The sequence below is a fragment of the Asparagus officinalis genome, chromosome 1 (assembly GCF_001876935.1).
Source record: "Asparagus officinalis chromosome 1, Aspof.V1, whole genome shotgun sequence".
NCBI classification, from domain to species: domain Eukaryota; kingdom Viridiplantae; phylum Streptophyta; class Magnoliopsida; order Asparagales; family Asparagaceae; genus Asparagus; species Asparagus officinalis.
The window spans coordinates 3,080,560-3,100,509 of record NC_033794.1 but is presented as its reverse complement, the minus strand read 5'-3'; the positions used below and the strand labels follow the sequence as shown (position 1 = coordinate 3,100,509).

Below are 19,950 nucleotides of genomic sequence, written 5' to 3'. Positions count from 1 at the left end.
ATTTATGTCAACAGATACAAATTTAATTCATGTCATTGACCAGGGTCATGTACATTTGGTTATACAAGTTCATTGCCACCAGTTTCATGTGCTCATGCCTGTATATAACAATCAAGAAAGTTCATTTATGCTCATTGCACAATCAACAATCCCACTATTAGGAGCTTCAAGTTATCCAATCTCTGTCGAAAAATACTGTGCTTTATTCAACATCTAGCATCACTTTCACATTACAACCATCTTCACTGTTATAACTAACTACAGATTAAACAGAGTGGTAAATCATACAGAATAACAAAAATAAACTTAATAATCTTTTTTCTCTTTAGTGTCCCCAACATTTTCCTGCCGAATTCTAATCTTTCTTTCATTCATTTTCTAGCACTTCTTCCAAACAAGAAGCAGCCCTCGTGGTTGAGACAATTCGACATCTCTTAAGCGTTGTAAATTCTTCCTCATTGCATCCTGCTTAGCTGATTTTCACACCTTTTGAGAGTAACTCCTCCGTTCAACAGCAACGTATTCCTCAAATCATTGATCTCCTCCTTTAGAAGTGGAAACAATTGACATCCAACACTACACATTGGTTGTCTCATAATCCATTCCCATAATGCCACAAAACCACCAGCGGCCTATCATTACTCAAAAATCAAGAGAACTATGATCAAGTAAGATGCGCAAAAAATTCCAACTGTCTAAGTAAAAACTTGCAGTGATTACTGCAGGACAACATGGATGAAGTAAATTTTAACTGTAACATGGCTGATTGGTGACATTGTTGAGAGACCCTCCGTCGCTGCGATTTTCATCAGTCATAGAAGTTAAAAAGTATTCGCAATCCAAACCACAACTTACAAACCTTCGACCCCAGATTGCCTTTGCTAATCATTCCACTGTCGTTAGCTTTTATATCCATTGAAACCCTTGCCCTGCTTCTTCCATATGCGTCATCTTGACACTTGCATCTTGAGCCCGACAGCTTGTTAAGATGACGAAAGTCCACACTAATAACTCCCACTGAACCTTAACGCCTAACCCCTAGGACGGAAGAATAAGATTGAGTAAGAGAAGGAAGATGAAGTAAGAAGGCAGAGCGAAGAAGAAGATGAAGCCCTAATCGGAGATAGAAACCCCCCCTTTGCTCAAAATTTATTCATTCCCAAACCACCTGCCACGCTGCCGAATCCACGCTAAAGGCCACGTCGGAGTCACGGTGAGTGCTCCGGTGAGGAAATAAATGGCGGAAAATTGACTCCGGCCAAACTTAAGGCTCTATATGCGCCGCCGGAGGTTTGAAATTTTATACCAATATGACAAAACTTAAAAAAAATATACCAACTTGTCACCAAGACCCTAGAAAATATACCAATCTGGCCATTTTGCCATATAAATTGGCACTTTAGGAAAAATGTGTCATGACCCCAAATTTGAAAACGTCGTCCGTCCAAGACCCCCATTATTTTTCTGGACGTGTGTCTAGACCCCAAAATTGAATTCTTTTGATGTTTAGGCCCTCTCACTTTTCAGAAAAGTTACAAAAGTGAAGGGCTAAACGTATATAAAGTTCAATTTTAGGGCATAGTAAAACGCCCAGGAAAGTGAGGGGCTTAGCACTGGGGGTTTTCAAATTTATGGCCTGGACGCATTTTTTTTCCTTGCACTTTATACCTTATCATTTCTCCAAAAAAATTTATGGCCTAGACGCATTTTTTCCTTCCTTTTCTCGAGCAACCGAAAGCAGTGAGCTTCTCTTACTCCTCGGTTCGACCTCATCCAATCTAAATTCAGAGCTGGCGATGCTAAGGTTACATTATGTTCGCTTGTATTAAGACCAGAAAATGTTCTCTTTTCACATTACAGAACAGTGAGACGTCTAAAGTTCACTTATAAAAGGTTGTTTTGATTCGTGACATTTTTTCTTTGGATCAAATTCTACTGTAACCTGTATGAATTGTTGCATGTACTTCTTTTTCTGTCTCTTCCCTATTCTTCATGTAGGTCCTCATAACTATCGTTTGAATTCTTACGAATTCAGTTCTTGGAAACGTACACCTGCTCGTCAGAAGATATGCTTGGCATTTTAAAGAGACAAGCGTTATTAGACTTCATTTCTGCGGAGAAAATTTAGAGTGTGGAAATGATTTAAAAGGCGCTGAGATATTAGTTCTAGTGTCGAATGAAACTTGTAGTCAGTTCCAATTTTTGGTAACACACGTCTGTGGACTCTGCAGTACTTCAGTGTAATCTTTCTCCAAAGGAAGGATGCTCTTGCGAGTCGTGCATCAGGATTTACTTCGGCATTGGCCATTTACCTTTAGCTTATAAACCTAAGATCGTAATTTTGATGAGCTCGATAAATTTGTCGCGGTCTTTTTAATAGAGGTAACCATGATACTGTGTACAACATAGCGAGGATTGAATGAAAAGGAATTCAGCAAATAACACTCTGTAGTGATTATCATTGATACAAACATCACAACGGAGATCTGACATAAACAAATAATGTGAGTATATATACAAAAAATCAAAGGGAGGAGAAGATGGGAACACCACTGACGGTGGCCCCAGCATCCACGATGAAGGTATTACCGGTCACATACTTAGAGGAGTCATGGATTAGATACCGAACAAGAGATGTCATCGCTGGATCAGTTGTGCCAAAAGTTTTCAATGGAACAGTCTTCATGGCCACATTTTTTAACCAATCTTTACTCATTAGGCCTTTGGTGATCTCAGATTTGAACAACCCTGGAGCAATTGCATTCACTCTAATATTGTACCGTCCAAGCTCCAATGCCATCACCTGCAGTTTTCCCGTAAGAAAAGCAAAGGCAGGTGAACATATGGTAGTTTTAGTGAAATGAAATAGCTACATAGCAGACGAGTAAGTTACATACACGACTTTGTAGTGCTGACCGATGGCCAAAATTTTATCATTCTGAGGGTATTAAGAGAGATGCACCTTATCACAAAATAAGGTGCAATGAATTTCAGAGATTTATATTCATAATTTTTAGAATATAGTGAGTGTTGTGCGCGGCGGAAGCTTCGAGTGCAACACGAACAATTACTCGAGATAAACTACAACCAATAAGCAAATCACAATCACAGCAAGAACAAACTATTTACGTGGTTCGGCAAGTTGCCTACGTCCACGGGGCAAGGAGGGGGGAGTTCTTACTATTAGAAATCAAGAGAATACAAATAGAGTTACAAATCTCACCGATCAAACCCTAAAACAAAGCTCTAAATCTCTCACAAATCTCTCACAATTAGATGCAACAATCCTCTCTCAAAGACTGTTCAAAATCGTCATTGCTTAACCCTAACTAATCAGGTTTAGGGTTATATATCAACTCAGAAACGAATCAGGTCAAAATCCAAGGCCCAGCCCAAATTGCATCTACGATCGATTGCGGCGATCGACCACGGCGGTCGACCGCGCAAGTCTCGCGGTCGACCGCGGCAGTCGACCGAACACCCGACAGAGAACCAACATCTTACAGTAAAACTCACGGTCGACCACGACGGTCGACCGAACTGATTTCCCGAGAGTAAAATCGCTACAGGGTCCTTGCGGTCGACCGCCATGGTCGACCGCCTCCTCGCGATCGACCGTCATGGTCGACCGCCTTTAGCTCCGAGTCCTAGTAACCTTTGTGCACGTTCGCGGTCGACTGTCAGTCTACCAGTCTGATTCTTCAACTTTCCTGCCGCTTCTCTCGCTACTTCTTCAATTCTCCACCTCGGCGAATGTTTCTACCAAAACTGAGCCGACAACAAATCATCCAAAGTCCCATTTGTTGTGTCCAGGACAACGTGGAAACACCCTACAACAACGGACTCAATCCACAACAAGTCCGGGAACCGAAACGTGAGCAGATACGATCTCCCCCCTATCTGAATCAACAAATAATACTAGCTACATCTGAAAGACTGCCTATGTATCCTCTTGCCCAAGGAATCAAGCCGAACGTAGTTCAGCCAAATAGCCTCCAAAGGCCTCAACACTGAATAATGTTTAAAAGCTTCAAACAGTGACCAAATTTCACCCATGAAACAACTTTGGTCAACATATTTGTAGGGTTGTTATTCGTGTGGACCTTCTCCAATATGACGTTTACATCATCCAAAACATGACGAACAAAGTGGAATCTGACGTCGATGTGCTTCGTGCGCGTATGATAAACCTAGTTCTTCACCAAATAAATAGCTGACATGCTATCACAATATATCTGAATGGTCTCCTGTGCGATCCCCAAGTCCTCCAATAATCCACGCAACCATAAAGCCTCCTTAATAGCTTTAGTTACTGCCATATACTCTGCCTCTATAATAGAGAGAGTCACTGTTAACTGAAGTGTACATCGCCAACATACAGGTACACCTACCAATGTAAAAGCATAACCTGAAGTAGACCGTTGCTTGTCAAGATCTCCAGCATAATCTGAATCCACATATTCAATACAATCTTGCTCATTCTTCTCATCCTTCTGGAATACTAAACCAACATCCACGGTGCCTCGAAGATACCGTAGAATCCACTTAACGGTCTCCCAATGACCCTTCCCGAGGGTCGTGCATGTATCTCTATATCATGCTCACGGCCTGTGACAAATCTAGCCTCGTACACACCATCGCATACATCAAGCTACCTACTGCACTGGCATATGGGACCTTCGACATATAATCTTTGTCCTCAACTGAAACAGGCAACATCAACGCTGAAAGCTTGAAGTGGGGAGCTAATGGTGTGCTAACTGCTTTTGCATTGTCATCAAATCTGAATTTCTTCAACATCTTTTACAAGTAGCTCTTCTGTGTAAGTTTCAAACTCCCTTTCATCTTGTCTCTCTCGATCTCCATACCCAATATCTTCTTTACCTCTCCAAGATCCTTCATCTCAAACTCGGATGATAGCTCATCTTTCAACTTTCGAATAGTCGAAGAGTTCCTGGAAGCAAGAAGCATATCGTCAACATATAAAAGCAAATATATGTGTTCACTATCCTGTAGCTTGTGCATATAAACACATGGGTCATATGTGCTCCTTGTGTACCCTCGGTCAATCATAAAGTCGCCGAATCTCTTATACCACTGTCTTTTGGTGACTACTTCAAACCATAAAGAGACTTATTCAGCTTACAAACCAAATCTTCCTTTCCTGCAGCTTTAAATCCCAAGGGTTGTGTCATATAGATCTCCTCATTTAAATCACCGTGTAGAAATGTTGTCTTCACATCCATCTGGACCAAATCCAAATCCAACTGTGTCAGCAATGCCAATAAAATCTGTATCGACGAATGTTTCACAACGAGTGAAAATACCTCGTTGTAGTCAATGCCCTAAGCTGTGCATATCCCTTGGCAACCAATCTGGCTTTGAACTGAATGTCCCTAATAGAAAATCCCTCCTTTTTCGCATATACTCACTTGCAACCAATAGCTTTCTTAGTCTTAGGTAGCTTTGCAAGTTCCCAAGTGTTGTTCTTCTGAAGAGATCGCATCTCCTCATCCATAGCTTCCTTCCACCTGATCGAATCGGGGCTAGAATCTGCCTCCCTGAATGTGGATGGAACCATATCATCAACGACCTTTACTGATAATGCATATGCGACCATGACATCATTATACCTAGCTGGCCGACGAATTACTCTCTTCGGTCTATCTGCTACAATGGGCCCCTGAACATGACCCTGTTCCTGAGTCCCATAGGCCACTGTATCCTCGATCTGCCCGGCTATCATCTCATCTCCTCCCAGTGTCACCTCTGTAGGAGCCTCAATGGATACAATGTTCTCTGGAATGAGTGGAGTCACATCATCCTCCACCTGTTGTGATATCTCTCATGTCTGGTCTCCCTCCACCTGCTGAGAGACTCGATGCCTCATCATGTACGCCTCATCAAATGTAACATATCTGCTAATAACTATCTTCTTGTCATGTGGATCCCATAACTTGAAGTATTTGACCTCATCTCTAAATCCCACAAAGACTGCTTTCCTCGCTCTTGGATTTAATTTATCATCACTGACATGGTAATAAGCTGGACACCAAAATATCCGAAGCAACTCATTTTCACTAGCCACCGAATCAAACCAACGCTCCAAAGGAGTCTTCCCGTCTATCGCAGTGCACGACAATCTATTCACGAGATGGCTCGCATAAACTAACACATCGGTCCAAAAAGATCTAGGTAATCCACTCTGCATCATCATACATCGCACCTTCTCCAGTAATGTACGGTTCAATCTCTCAGACACCCTATTCTGTTGCAGTGTCTCTCGAACTGTGAATTATCTTATAATACTGTGATCCCAGCAAAACTGCAGAAACGGATCACTCTTGTACTCTCCACCGTTATCTGAACGTAGAGTCTTCACCTTTTTACCTGTCTGCAGCTCCACTTTCTTCTTCTACTCCACAAAAATATCCAGGAGCTGATGTTTATGCTTCATAGGGTATATACTCAATTCCTCCTGGAATAATCATCAATGAAAGTGATAAAATAGTTGGCCCTACCAAGAGATGTGTTCTTGGAAGGACCCCAAACATCTGTATAAATGTAATTCAATGTATCTCAGGTGTTGTGAACAGCGATGCCAAACTTTACTCTAGTCTTCTTCCCAAGTACACAATGCTCACACAGCTCCATCTTGCATGTTTTAGCATCTTTCAATAGTCTCTGTTTTGACAATGACTGTAGGGACTTATCACCTATGTGTCCAAGTCTCATGTGTCATAAAGTGATAGTGTCCTCCTCTGTAGAGATAGAAGCTGTCAGACCCTTTGTAACTGTCTTGTCCTTCAAGTAGTATAGGTTGTTTTCACTGACACCTCGCATCACCACCATAGAACCCTTTGTGACCTTTACTGTAGCATCTTCTAAGATCACTCGATGTCCTGCTACCTCTAAAGTCTCAAGAGAAATGATGTTTTTGTCAACTACGACACGAACCTCACTTTCTTCAACTCCCTCACTATACCGTCATTCATCCTAATCCGGACTGAACCAATACCACCAATAGGACATACATGGTCATTACCCATAAGCACGATATCCCCCCTTTCCAGCTCCTCAAAGCTAGAGACTCACTCCCTCTTAGGGCAGTGTGATATGTAGCTCCCGAATCCATAATCCACTTTGTGGAATCCGTATAACAAACCGATGGTAATGCAGGGCATGAATAGCCTGAAGAGTCTGAATGTAAATGCTCATCAATAACTTTTGCAACAATCACTTCTGAAGCTTGTACAGGTTTCCCCTTGTTCTTCCCGGCTTTTTCTTTTCACTTTGGGCAGTCAATCTTCCAATGTCCTTCTTTATGATATCGACATTGATTTCTACCAACACTTTTATAAGCACTCCTATTCTTTGATTTTGAACAGTTAAACTGGTAACGATTTGGATCTCGGCCTCGAACAGCTAATGCATCTTCCGATGCCTTCTCAGAAGGTTCACCATTACTCTTCATCAACTCATAATTAACCAAAGCTGAGGTCACCTCCTTATAGCTAACTGTAGTTCTTTCATTGATCATAGTGAGAACAAACATACCATAATCATCCTCGGGCAAAGAACACAGAAGTAACATCGCCTTGTCTTCATCCTCAACCATGATGTCCACATTGGCCATATCTGAAAGTAGCTTAGTGAAATTGTTGACATGCTCACTGATGGAAACTCTCTTCTTTATCTTGAACTGATAAAATCTCTTCTTCAAGTGAAGTCGATTCTCAATGCTCTTCGTCAGATATTTGTCATTGAGTGTTTCCCACATTCTCTTTGCCGACGTCTCGTTCATAACATCATAAATAAGATCCGGCGTCAACATGACCTAATTACTCCACAAGCTCTACTATTAATCTTCTTCCAAACCTTGTCCTCTGTATCAACGAGTTTCTCTTATAACTCAAGAGTCTCCTCCAAATTCTGTGTATCCAATGCATCTATCACTTAACACCTCCACAATCCGAAATTGATCTTGTCGTCGAACTTCGGAACATCAATCTTCGTATTATTGGTGCTCAAACTCTGTATCGCCTTAGTAAGAGACGAACCTGATGTGCTTGCTTCTCCCATGTTGTCGATTTAACTCTTCAGATAGGAATCTTCACCGAATCCTTCAAACAGGCCTAAAGCTCTGATACTAATTGTTGTACGCGACGAAGGCTTCGAGTGCAACACGAACAATTACTCGAGATAAACCACAACCAATAAGCAAATCACAATCACAGCAAGAACAAACTATTTACGTGATTCGGCAAGTTGCCTACGTCCACGGGGCAAGGAGGGGGGAGTTCTTACTATTAGAAATCAAGAGAATACAAATAGAGTTACAAATCTCACCGATCAAACCCTAAAACAAAGCTCTAAATCTCTCACAAATCTCCCACAATTAGATGCAATAATCCTCTCTCAAAAACTGCTCAAAATCGTCCTTGCTTAACCCTAACTAATCAGGTTTAGGATTATATATCAACTCAGAAACGAACCGGGTCAAAATCCAAAGCCCAGCCCAAATTGCACCTGCGGTCGACCGCGCAGGTCTCGCGGTCAACCGGACAGTCGACCGAAGCCTTTGTACACATTCGCGGTCAACCGTGACGGTCGACCGCCAGTCTGCCAGTCTGATTCTTCAGCTTTCCTGCTGCTTCTCTCGCCACTTCTTCAGGGAGATGCAATTATGATTTTGATGTTTTTTGAGGAGGACAATTGTATACAGATGGATGGGCTGCCAGGCAGAAAAATAGAGGGAAATCATGCTACAACACAGTAAGAAGTGTCTTTCTATTGTTACCCTATTAATCAATAAAGCCAGTCTTCAGACACGGCTTTCTATGTCTGATGTCAGTATTACCTTAATAACAATTACGAGCATGAAAATCCACAAGTCTCAAAACAGATAGGCTACCTCCATTGATTTAAACCGGATGCTGATTAATTGATAGCTATCTACGTGAAATTAGGGTGAATGTTGAAAACTGCAGTGTAGTTAGAGTGAGCGAGAAGTTTATATGTTTTTTTAAGGGATCTAAATGAAGCTATACCATATGTATCCTGCCACATGCTCATCGTAGTCAGGGATATTTCTAGTGATTTGAAGAAGACCAACCCTGATCACAAGCTATGCCAACGAAATTAGTGAGCATTCTGTAGCATTGAATCTCTTCATTTCATGTTTTTTTTGGGCACATATTGTTGCTATTTTAATTATTAATTAATTTCTATAAACAACAGCAGGAGTAATTTAGTATCAGATGGTATACATGAGTGAAAACATAATGTTGCATTGATTATAATATTGGACTGGAAATTGTGAGCAGATTCCAACATACAATTGAGTGAAGGTTTATCTGGAAGTAACTTTCTCCTTTCTGTACATCTCTTCCTTTATGTTCTACATTTACTTCATGTTCTACATTTAACTAACAACCAACAACATTATCGAAGATCAAATTGTTGTTTCCCTACTTCAAAAACCATCAACAATTTTCTTTGCAGACTTAATCTTTGAAGTGCGCTATAGATTATGAGGCAAATGTAAAAAATGGATAAACAGTTGTGCACAATAAATAAGAACAACTTTTATCAAGGAGAGGTTTGCACTGTTACCCTCGTAACGGCAGTAACCGCTGTCTTTGAAGCGCTGTAGGCAATCGCACCATGCACTTGCCCACGCTCGAGGCCAGCAACAGATGAGATGTTGATCACTGACCCTTCAACTTCCGCGTCGCGCATTCTTCTACAAACATGCTTGGACACTAGCCATAATCCAGTCAGGTTAGTCCTTATGTTACTATTCCATTCCTCTTCAGACCAGTCAAGTGCAGCATGTACACCACCTAAGAAATAGTATATTCAAAGTTTAGTTAGTGTGATAATTCATCGATAAATCCCTGAATGTTTTCTGAAATTGACCTACGCATGAAATTAACAAAGACATTAATTGTAGGATTTCAAACTACAAGGAATTAGGAATAACGGCTAAAATACTGTTGGAATATCAAATTAAAATGTTAGAATAAATGAGTTTAATAGCATGAGTTTTAGAAGTGCAAGGGTCATAAGTTTAGAAGGAGAAGAGACATAGGTCATGGAAGAATAAGAGTAACTTACTCATTTATGACATTTATCTTTATGGCATTAAAATTGGAGTTTAATTTGTGACTATTGATATGCCTAAACGTTTTTGTTTTTGAAGCCTATATAAAGGGCTATTGTAATCCTTGTTTGATATGAAGAAAGAAAATTGAAAAAATATAAGTGAGTTCTTTGTCTTCATTTGAAAGAGTTCTAAGTTCGTAAACTTAAGAGTCATCAGTGGTATCAGAGCAACTTGATCCAATTTTCCCATTCTCTCTTCTTCTCATGGCTACCACAAATAATCTTGTCAATCCTCAAGTGCCCAAATTATTGAAAGATAACTATGAGAGTTGGTCAATCCAAATGAGAGCTTTATTTGGTTCTCAAGAGTTGTGGGAGCTGATCATTGATGGGTTCACGGAACCTACACCAGAAGTAGAAGCCACCTATACCGCCGAAGAGAAGAAAGCTCTCAGAGAACAAAGAAAGAATGATAGCAATGCTCGTTTTCTACTCTATCAAGGGTTGGACGAGTCTACTTTTGAAAGGGTTGCCGAAGCAACGACAAGCAAGGAAGCATGAGAAATCCTTACGACCATCTACAAAGGTGTCGAGCGGGTGAAGCGAATTCGCCTCCAAACTTTGAGGGGCGATCTTGAAGCCGCTCAAATGAAAGATGAAGAACAAATCTCCGATTATTATTCACGATTACTTCTAATTGTGAATAAAATAAGGAGAAATAGAGAGAAGATGGAGGACATCCGAGTGATGGAGAAGTTGCTCCGATCCCTCACATTAAAATTCGAGCACGTGGTGGCGGCAATTGAGGAGTCAAAGAATTTGGAGGAGATCTCAATAGAGGAGCTCTTGGGATATCTCCAAGTTCATGAACAACGAATGTAAAAGAAGGCTAGTTCCATAGTTTTGGAGCAAGTACTAGAGTCAACATTGACTCTAAGTAATCAAGGCTCACAAGGAAGAGGTCGTGGTCGTGGTCGTGGTAGAGACAGGGGACGTGGTCCCCAACAGCAAACCACTCAAAATCAAGTGGAGACCCAAAGCTTTAAAGGACGATGACGAAGCAATCGTGGAAGATCCACACCTGGGCATGGAAGCAACAAGAATGTTCAGTGCTATAACTGTCACAAGTTTGGGCACTATGCTTCAAATTGTTGGCACAAAACTGAAGACCAAACCAATCTTGCCGAAGCAACAAATGATGTGGGTAACAACTCTACGCTTCTTCTTGCTAATGATGATTCAAGTATTGAGAATGATGCTTGGTACCTTGACTCGGGTGCTAGCAACCACATGTGCGGGAAGAAAGAACTTTTCATGGAACTCGCAGAAGGAGTTCATGGAAGTGTGAGCCTAGGAGATTCTTCAAAACTCCCGGTTGAAGGCAAATGGAAGACTAAAATCTACCAAAAGGATGGTAAGCCCGAGTATATTTCCGATGTTTACTATATTCCTAACATGAAAAGTAATATTCTTAGCATCGGTCAATTACTCGGAAAGGGATACAAAGTATATATGGAGAACAACCATCTTTGGTTGAAAAATACAAATGGCGGCCTCATAGCTTGTGTTAAGATGACAAGGAACCGCATGTTTCCCTTACATCTAAACACGAAAGTCGACAAGTGTTTTCAAGGACTCATGGAGAATGAGTCATGGAGGTGGCATCTTCGCTTCGGCCATCTAAACTTCAGCGGTTTGAAGTTATTGTCTACAGCTGGCATGGTACGAGGTCTACCAACAATTGATCCACCGAATCATATTTGTGAAGGTTGTGTAATCGGCAAGCAACCACGACTTCCTTTTCCTAGTGGAAAATCATGGAGAGCAAAGGCACCATTGCAACTTGTTCACACCGACATTTGCGGACCGATCGTTCTCATCTCTTTGGGAGGTAATAGATATTTTTATAACTTTTATTGATGACTTCAGTAGAAAATTGTGGGTGTACACTCTTAAAGAAAAATCTGTTGCCTTTACTACATTCAAGCATTTTAAAGTTTTAGTTGAAACAGAGAGCGGCCACAAGCTAAAAATTCTTTGATCTGACCGAGGTGGTGAGTACACCTCAAAACTATTTCAAGAATATTACAAGGAGCAAGGTATAAAAAGACAGTTTACTACTGCCTACACACCACAGCAAAATGGCATTGCAGAAAGAAAGAACCAGACCATCTTCGACATGACAAGAACCATGCTCAAAGAAAAGGGATGCTTAACGCAGTTCTGGGCAGAAACCGTGGCGTGCTCAGCTTATTTGCTCAACCGATATCCCACAAAGATGGTGAAGAACAAGACACCTCAAGAGGCATGGAGCGGTTACACGCCTAGTGCGGCACACCTACGAGTTTTTGGTTGTGTTGCATATGCTCAAGTACCTGAAGTCAAAAGGAAGAAGCTTGACAATCACGGTGAAAAATGTATTTTCATCGGATATAGCGAGGAGTCGAAGGGATACAAGCTCTACAATCCACTAACCAAGAAACTAGTTGTTAGTAGAGACGTTGTCTTTAATGAAGAAGAAGCATGGAACTGGAGCAATGAAGATCAACCCGTGGTGAATGAACCTGATGAGTCTCTACATGAGGAACCATCACTAGGTACACCACCATCTCCTCCACACTCTACACCTTCTCCTGCAAGAGGTTCTCCATCTTCTGGGGAAGGTAGTAGCAGCGAATCTACCATGCAACGAGGTCCCATCAAAATGAGAAGCCTCAGGGAGATCTATGAGCAGATAGAAGAAGACGAAGAGTCAAATCTTTTCTGCTTATATGCTGATCATGAACCTCTCACCTTTCAAGAAGCCGTAAAAGAAGATTGTTGATGAACAGCAATGGAGGACGAGATCCACGCCATCCAAAAGAATGACACTTGGGAGTTTGCAACTCTTCCACAAAATCACAAGGCAATATGGGTCAAGTGGGTGTACAAGATCAAGCGCACAGCAAATGGTGAAGTTGATCGGTACAAGGCGAGGCTTGTAGCGAAAGGTTACAAACAAAAGTACAGCATCGACTATGAAGAAGTCTTTGCTCTGGTTGCTCGACTGGATACGATGAGACTATTAATTTTACTTGCAGCTCATCACAAGTGGAATATATATCATTTGGATGTCAAGTCAGCATTCCTCAATGGCGTTCTTGAGGAAGAGGTGTACGTGCAACAACCAGAAGGCTTTCTTATAAAATGGCAAGAAGAAAAAGTGTACCATTTGAAGAAAGTCTTGTATGGCTTAAAGCAGGCACCACGGGCGTGGAACGCCCGAATTGATGGCTATCTTCATCAAAACGGCTTCATTAAATGTCCCTATGAACACGCCATCTACATGAAGAGGAACCATAGAAGCGAATTTCTAATGATTTGTCTTTATGTTGATGATTTATTGTACACAGGAAGCAGTACCGAGATGCTTGTTGAATTCAATGTGGCAATGTTCAATGAATTTGAGATGACGGACAATGGATTGATGTCCTATTTTCTTGGCATTGAAGTGAAGCAGCAACAAGAGGGGATTTTAATATCCCAGAAGAAGTACATGAATGAGATCTTAGAGAAGTTCAAGATGAATGAATGCAACCCTGTGAACACCCCAGTAGCCATCGGAATGAAGCTATCAAGAGAAGGAGACGGACGTTTCGTGGATTCAACTCTTTTCAAAATTCTAGTTGGCAGCCTGAGATACTTGACGATCACAAGGCCCGATATTACTTATGGAGTCGGACTTGTGAGTCGCTATATGGAGACACCGAATGAATCTCACTGGCTAGCTGCGAAGAGGATACTAAGGTATATCAAAGGCACACTCAACATAGGTCTCTTCTATGCATATGATGAAAATGCACAACTAGTTGGTTACTCAGATAGTGACTGGGGATGTGATCAAGATGAGACAAAAAGCACCACATGCTATGTCTTCTATCTTGGGTCAACTGCATTTTCATGGACCTCAAAGAAGTAAGGAGTTGTAGCTTTATCTTCATGTGAAGCAGAGTATGTGGTGACTGCATCTACAGTATGTGAAGCAATTTGGTTGTGAAACATATTAAATGAGTTGGATCATCCACAAGAAGACTCGACCGTAATTTTTGTGGACAACAAATCAGCCATCCAGCTTGCAAAGAACTCAGTACATCATGGGAGGAGCAAACACATAGATACACGGTTTCATTTTCTCAGAGACCATGTAAAGCAGAAAACCGTTGAACTGAAGCATTGTCACACCACTGAACAAGTAGCAGACATATTCACAAAGCCATTATCAGGTGAAACTTTCATGAGGCTAAGAGACATGCTTGGCATAAAGACATTTTGATTTGAAGGGGCGTGTTGGAATATCAAATTAAAATGTTAGAATAAATGAGGTTAATAGCATGAGTTTTAGAAGTGCAAGGGATATAAGTTTAGAAGGGGAAGACACATAGGTTATGAAAAAATAAGAGTAACTTACTCATTTATGACATTTATCTTTGGGGAAAATTTACAAAATAGACCGTTTTTATAAAGTAATTAGCGAAATAGACCACTTTTGAGAGTAATTAGCAAAATAGACCTCTTTTTGACAAAAGATGTCGATTTTGAAAAAATGTCTTCAGAAAACATACTGGACTACTAGTCTCGTATGTTTAAAGCTAACTAATCTAATAATTAGTGTACTAATCATTAGATTAGTTAGCTTTAAACATACGGGACTAGTAGTCCCGTATGTTTTCTGAGGCCACTTTTTCAAAATCGACCTCTTTTTGGCCTATTGGCCAAAAAGATGTCTATTTTGCTAATTACTTTTAAAAGTGGTCTATTTCGCTAATTACTTTATAAAAACGGTCTATTTTGTAAATTTTCTCTTATCTTTATGGCATTAAAATAGGAGTTTAATTTGTGATTATTGGTATGCCTAGACGTTTTTGTTTTTGAAGTCTATATAAAGGGCTATTGTAATCCTTGTTTAATATGAAGAAAGAAAATTGAAGAAATATAAGTGAGTTCTTTGTCTTCATTTGAAAGACTTAAGAGTCATCAAAGACTGTGCCTTGCGCTTGGCCTAAGTTGCAAACCACAGCAAAAATTTTGTGAAAAATACCAAATGCAAAGACTGTGCCTTGCGCTTGGCCTAAGTTGCAAACCACAGCAAAAATTTTGTGAAAAATACCAAATGCTCAAGGGTGATCAAGTGAAATTTATCGAACAAGTCATCTAATTTTAGGTAAATCTCACTGGGTTACAGCTAATTAACACGTAAATCAAACTCAAATCACCTCGAATTCCAGCATTATTAACCAAAACATCAATCTTTCCCCAGGCCGCCCACGCTTTCTCCACTGAACCCTCAATCGACGAGCTCTCCGCGCTCACATCGAGCTCAACGGGCACCGCTCGCGCCTTATCGGACCCGGACTCGGATCCGAACCCGTTAATCTCGTCGCAGAGAGATCTGAGGCGATCGGTTCTTCGAGCGGCGGCGACGATTCTGAATCCGGCTTCAGCGAGGTCGATGCAGACTTCTCGGCCGATGCCGGAGGAAGCTCCGGTCACCATGACAACTCTGGGCTCCGCCGCCGACATTGAGGTTTGCTAATTTAGGTTACCCGAATATTTACGACTTGTTCAAGGTATTATTACCTGGGCTAAAAGGCACTTAGGAAAAATGTGTCAAGACCCCAAATTTGAAAACCTCGTCCGTCGAAGCCCCTCATTATTTTTCTGGACGTGTGTCTAGACCCCAAAATTGAATTCTTTTGATGTTTAGGCCCTCTCACTTTTCAGAAAAGTTACAAAAGTGGAAGGGCTAAACGTATATAAAGTTCAATTTTAGGGCCTAGTAAAACGCCCAGTAAAGTGAGGTGCTTAGCACTGGGGGTTTTCAAATTTATGGACTAGACGCATTTTTTTCCTTGCAGTTTATACCTTATCATCTCCAAAAAAAATTACTTATATACATATCCTAAGTTACAAAACAGAGCAAAACATGTATCTTTGAGTTGTCAGCCGTCTGACTTTGTAAACAGTGTTAAAATTTATCCAAAGGATAAAATTGTCCTCCTTCAAATATAAACCTCGTAGTTGAAACTTGAAAGCAGCAAGTAAAGTTACAATTAATATAATCAATGAAGGCAGATGACATTCAAAATAGTCATGTCATAACCAGCATGTGAGAATATTTTACGGAATATTCCATGAGCAGAATGTAGCAGCGTGCACCTTTTTTTTTTTTTTTAACTTAGGGTTCATATTTTCTACGTTTTATAACTTAGGGTACATGTTTGCTCCATTGTATTACTTAGGAGATATAATCGCTTTTCAGGGAACAATAGGGTATTTAAGTGCAATTTAGCCTATTATACTTCTAGGAAGAAATCCTTCATTTTATATGCACATCACGCTAGAGAAATTTGTTATATGTTTATTGATGGAAAATGATTAATGATCTACTTAATTAGTACTTAGTTAAATTACCAGTCATTTAAGCAATCAAAACAGAAGCATGAACGTTAATCCAGTGCTGCAATTCCCCCTCCCAATGAGAGCATCTTCCAAAGGAGCGAAACCTGGATGGCTCATTGAATGCGATCCAGTGCTTCAAACGCTACCTCCGAACAGTCCGAAACCAAATTCCAGAATGAGGCATGAGACCACCCCCTGCAAGATTTTATTCACAGTAAGGCAAATTGAGCTGGCTGTTTATCCTTGGTACAGTTGGCAAAGAAATCTGTCATTCTAACCTTAGCGGTAGTAGTTCAGTGTAAAGATGAGCTGTTACAGGATTCTTCTTCTTCTTTATGATAGTCATGACTCATGACCATATGCAGCATATATATTGGGCTATCTGACGATAAGACCAGCGTATGCTGATGTAATATGAGACCTGGATATCTGCAAGGAAAAGTTTAAGGACACTCGCGAGTGTCTTAACACTCGCATTGTGATTGGTTAGGGCCGTAAGTTACGGTGTAGGGTAGGGTGTAGTGCTTAGGGGTATAGGCCTCAAACATCTCAGAATCTGATCGTCAGCCGAGTATCGTGGCATTTATTGCCAATATAAACAGTTTGAGAAGAGATCATCTCCAAGTGCCATTTTAGAAGGTATTAAGCTATTCCTAGTTTCTTAAAGCGTGTATACGTAGATGTAAGATATATGAATTAGGGTGATTTCTTGAGTAGCTTGGGCGTTTCCTCCTCGTTTACATCTGTATTTTTAGCGTATAAAGATCAATGTGTCATTTGCGAAGAAAATACTAGTTTTATTTGATTTTTTTTGGCCTTTCCCTTTCCTTTCTTGTAGACATGGTTCAATATTTAGCTTGTCGCATACTTCTTCAAATCATAGATCTAATGTGATAGCTAGAGAGAGGTTTCTTCTAAATTTGGAACTCATGTGTTCAGACTTGTAGAACTCTAAAGGTCAAATGAACAATATCAGAAGTGTGGTTTGCTTTCAGACTGTATTCATCTTAAATTTAGTTTTATTTGGTTGTTGTGGTCTCTAGTGACTTTCATGGTATCGAAAATTTTGCTTGATAATTTCTGTACTATTAACATTAAGAAACCAAAGAATTTGATTTCAGTCTGCAAAGCAAAAGGTTGACGTTTCGTGCTAGTATGTGAAAATAGACATGTCTAGCTACTTGGTCATAGAATAATGTTGATTTGGTGTGATCTAATATACTTTATACTAGCTGGTTTAAATTGAGCGATTTAAGCATGAAACTAATTTCGTCGTATTTTCATCAACGGTTGTTTTAGATATATACCCTTCAAGATATAGGAATTGTTAAAATCACCGCTCAAATCATTGTAATATTAGTTTTCACCCCCAGTTTAGGTCATCAGACAATTTTATCCTCTTAGTTAGGGTTACAGTTTTATCAATTTTCAGATATTGTTACCTTTTTAGAAGAAAAAAAACTTAATCGGTTATAAACAAGAGAGATGGATAAATGTTACCTTTGAAAAGTTAGGGATTCTTAAATATGATTGGATCAGAGGATAAACTTAATGTTAGTGTCCTATTTGTCATGACAAATCCCCATGATAAACAAATATTAATTAAAACGAAGACACAGACAAATGATGAGAACTCAAATCATAAAGATGTATGCGATTCGGCTTGTAGTCTACATCGATCCTCGGGTGACGTACAGAGGAGAGTAGCTCTAGTAAAAATTTGTGACGAATACAATGCCTTGATGGGGAAAAAAACTATCTGTTATTTCCCTTTATGTTGCTACCTAGGTTGGGTAAATTCTCATAGAAGACTTCATGACATATTTATAATAAGGACTCAAATTGCAACGGCCGGCTAGCTAGGAGCTCTAATAACCTAGAATTGAATTCGTAATCCAATAAGAAACAAAACTAACATTTTCCTCCTCATCTTAAAAGTAGGCACGACCAACTGGGTCTGTAATAGGATTGAATATCCCATCCCATCTGGACTTTTATCTCTCGGCCGGAACAAGACCGAGCCAAACGTCAATGGGTGCTAACAAGTCCCATTCGTTTGCTCGAGGGCGTCACATAAGATTTTCCTCTTATCATGTTGATATAAATCGTCCAATTACTTTGAAGAAGGGATAGGAGTACTGCCACGGAGAAATTTAATTTCAACAGTATTGAGTAACTTAATCTTTTCAACTAAAAATTGAACTTTACCTAGCAACGGTTTTAAAAGAAATGGGGCGAAAATTCAGTCCAGACCTCACCATATGATTTCAATAGCCAACTATTTTAGATATTATACATTATGCTTCTCAGTTTAGCAAAAAATAAATGAACACGAAACAATCAAGAGCTTAATTTCCTCTTCTTCATGATATGACTAATTAACATTATATGATTGTTTACTATCAATATAGGCCTGCAAGCTCAGAACTTTTCTGAGGAAAAACCAGTATGTTATATGATCGACTTGTTCGCGGACAGTAAATCTATTGATCATGGAAGTCGACAGATCTTGGTTAGACCTCCCGCTCGAGCTTCTCGAAGCAATCTCGTCAAAGCTTCCGCTATCAGATCATCCTAGATTTGCCCGCGTGTGCAAAGATTGGAAAACAATTACTTCTCAAGTTTATCCCGCAGACAGACAGAAGTCCCCTCCTTGCCTATTTCAAAAAATGGAGGGACCGTAATCTTGGCTACTACAGTCCTTTACTAAACAAGCTCCTATCGAAAGCTCGGTTATATTCCTCCAAAGACGGATGGTTGGTGCTCTGTCGAGAAGAAGAGGTCTTATTGGTCAACCCCTTCACTGATACTCGTTTATTCACCAAACTTCACCGGAATCGAGTTCATCGGTCAACCTCCCGATAAACATTGCATGTTTGCCATCGAGAGCGTGTACAAGGATAGAGTGCTTATCTACTTTTGGGACGGCGAGGACTGGGGACGAGATAGGTACAGAAACAACACTCCATTTGTCATGGCGCCTCGTTCCAATTTTTGAGCGATTATTGTTGGCGGTCTCAATTCAACGGTACAAATTCTTGAGCTCAGGCCACAGGGATGGGTAGAGGTTACGGACTTGAAGGCTCGATCGTACTTTGTTTATCGTGCCTCAGTATGCCTCTTGTATCGGCTAATTCGCCGAAGAAATTGGATGACATTGTTTTCTTTTCGAGGCTAGCTAGCTGCTTGGGACTCAAGGGGCGAATCTATTTCGTTGCAAAGAAGCCTACAGGATCGAAGAAGACGAGTGAGGGCGGTATCTACACTTTCAGCTTGACGACGGGGGGTTGCTCCGAGTATCGTGGATCTTTCGAATATCCTTGTAGTATCTGGTATGAGCCCAGAGTTCAAGAAAATGTTTAATATATATATCAAAGTGATACTGAATAATAATATATGTGTATG

The 19,950-nt window shown here is 40.3% G+C and overlaps 2 protein-coding genes across 2 annotated transcripts in view; both read right to left on the bottom strand.

Annotated features, from left to right (window-relative positions):
• On the bottom strand, positions 2,416-15,736 carry LOC109846432 (3-oxoacyl-[acyl-carrier-protein] reductase FabG-like). Its single transcript, XM_020415668.1, has 3 exons — positions 15,360-15,736; positions 9,616-9,845; positions 2,416-2,803 (listed from the first exon to the last, which is right to left on the bottom strand). The coding sequence occupies exons 1-3, from the start codon at positions 15,664-15,666 to the stop codon at positions 2,525-2,527; spliced, it is 816 nt and encodes a 271-aa protein (XP_020271257.1). The 5' UTR covers positions 15,667-15,736; the 3' UTR covers positions 2,416-2,524.
• The window catches only part of LOC109846419 (enoyl-[acyl-carrier-protein] reductase [NADH] 2, chloroplastic-like), a 12,864-nt gene continuing 12,182 nt past the window's right edge, over positions 19,269-19,950 (bottom strand). Inside the window, exon 3 of the mRNA XM_020415662.1 lies at positions 19,269-19,874. Within this exon, the coding sequence (XP_020271251.1) occupies positions 19,720-19,874 (155 nt within the window). The 3' untranslated portion in view covers positions 19,269-19,719. The remainder of the gene's footprint in view (positions 19,875-19,950) is intronic.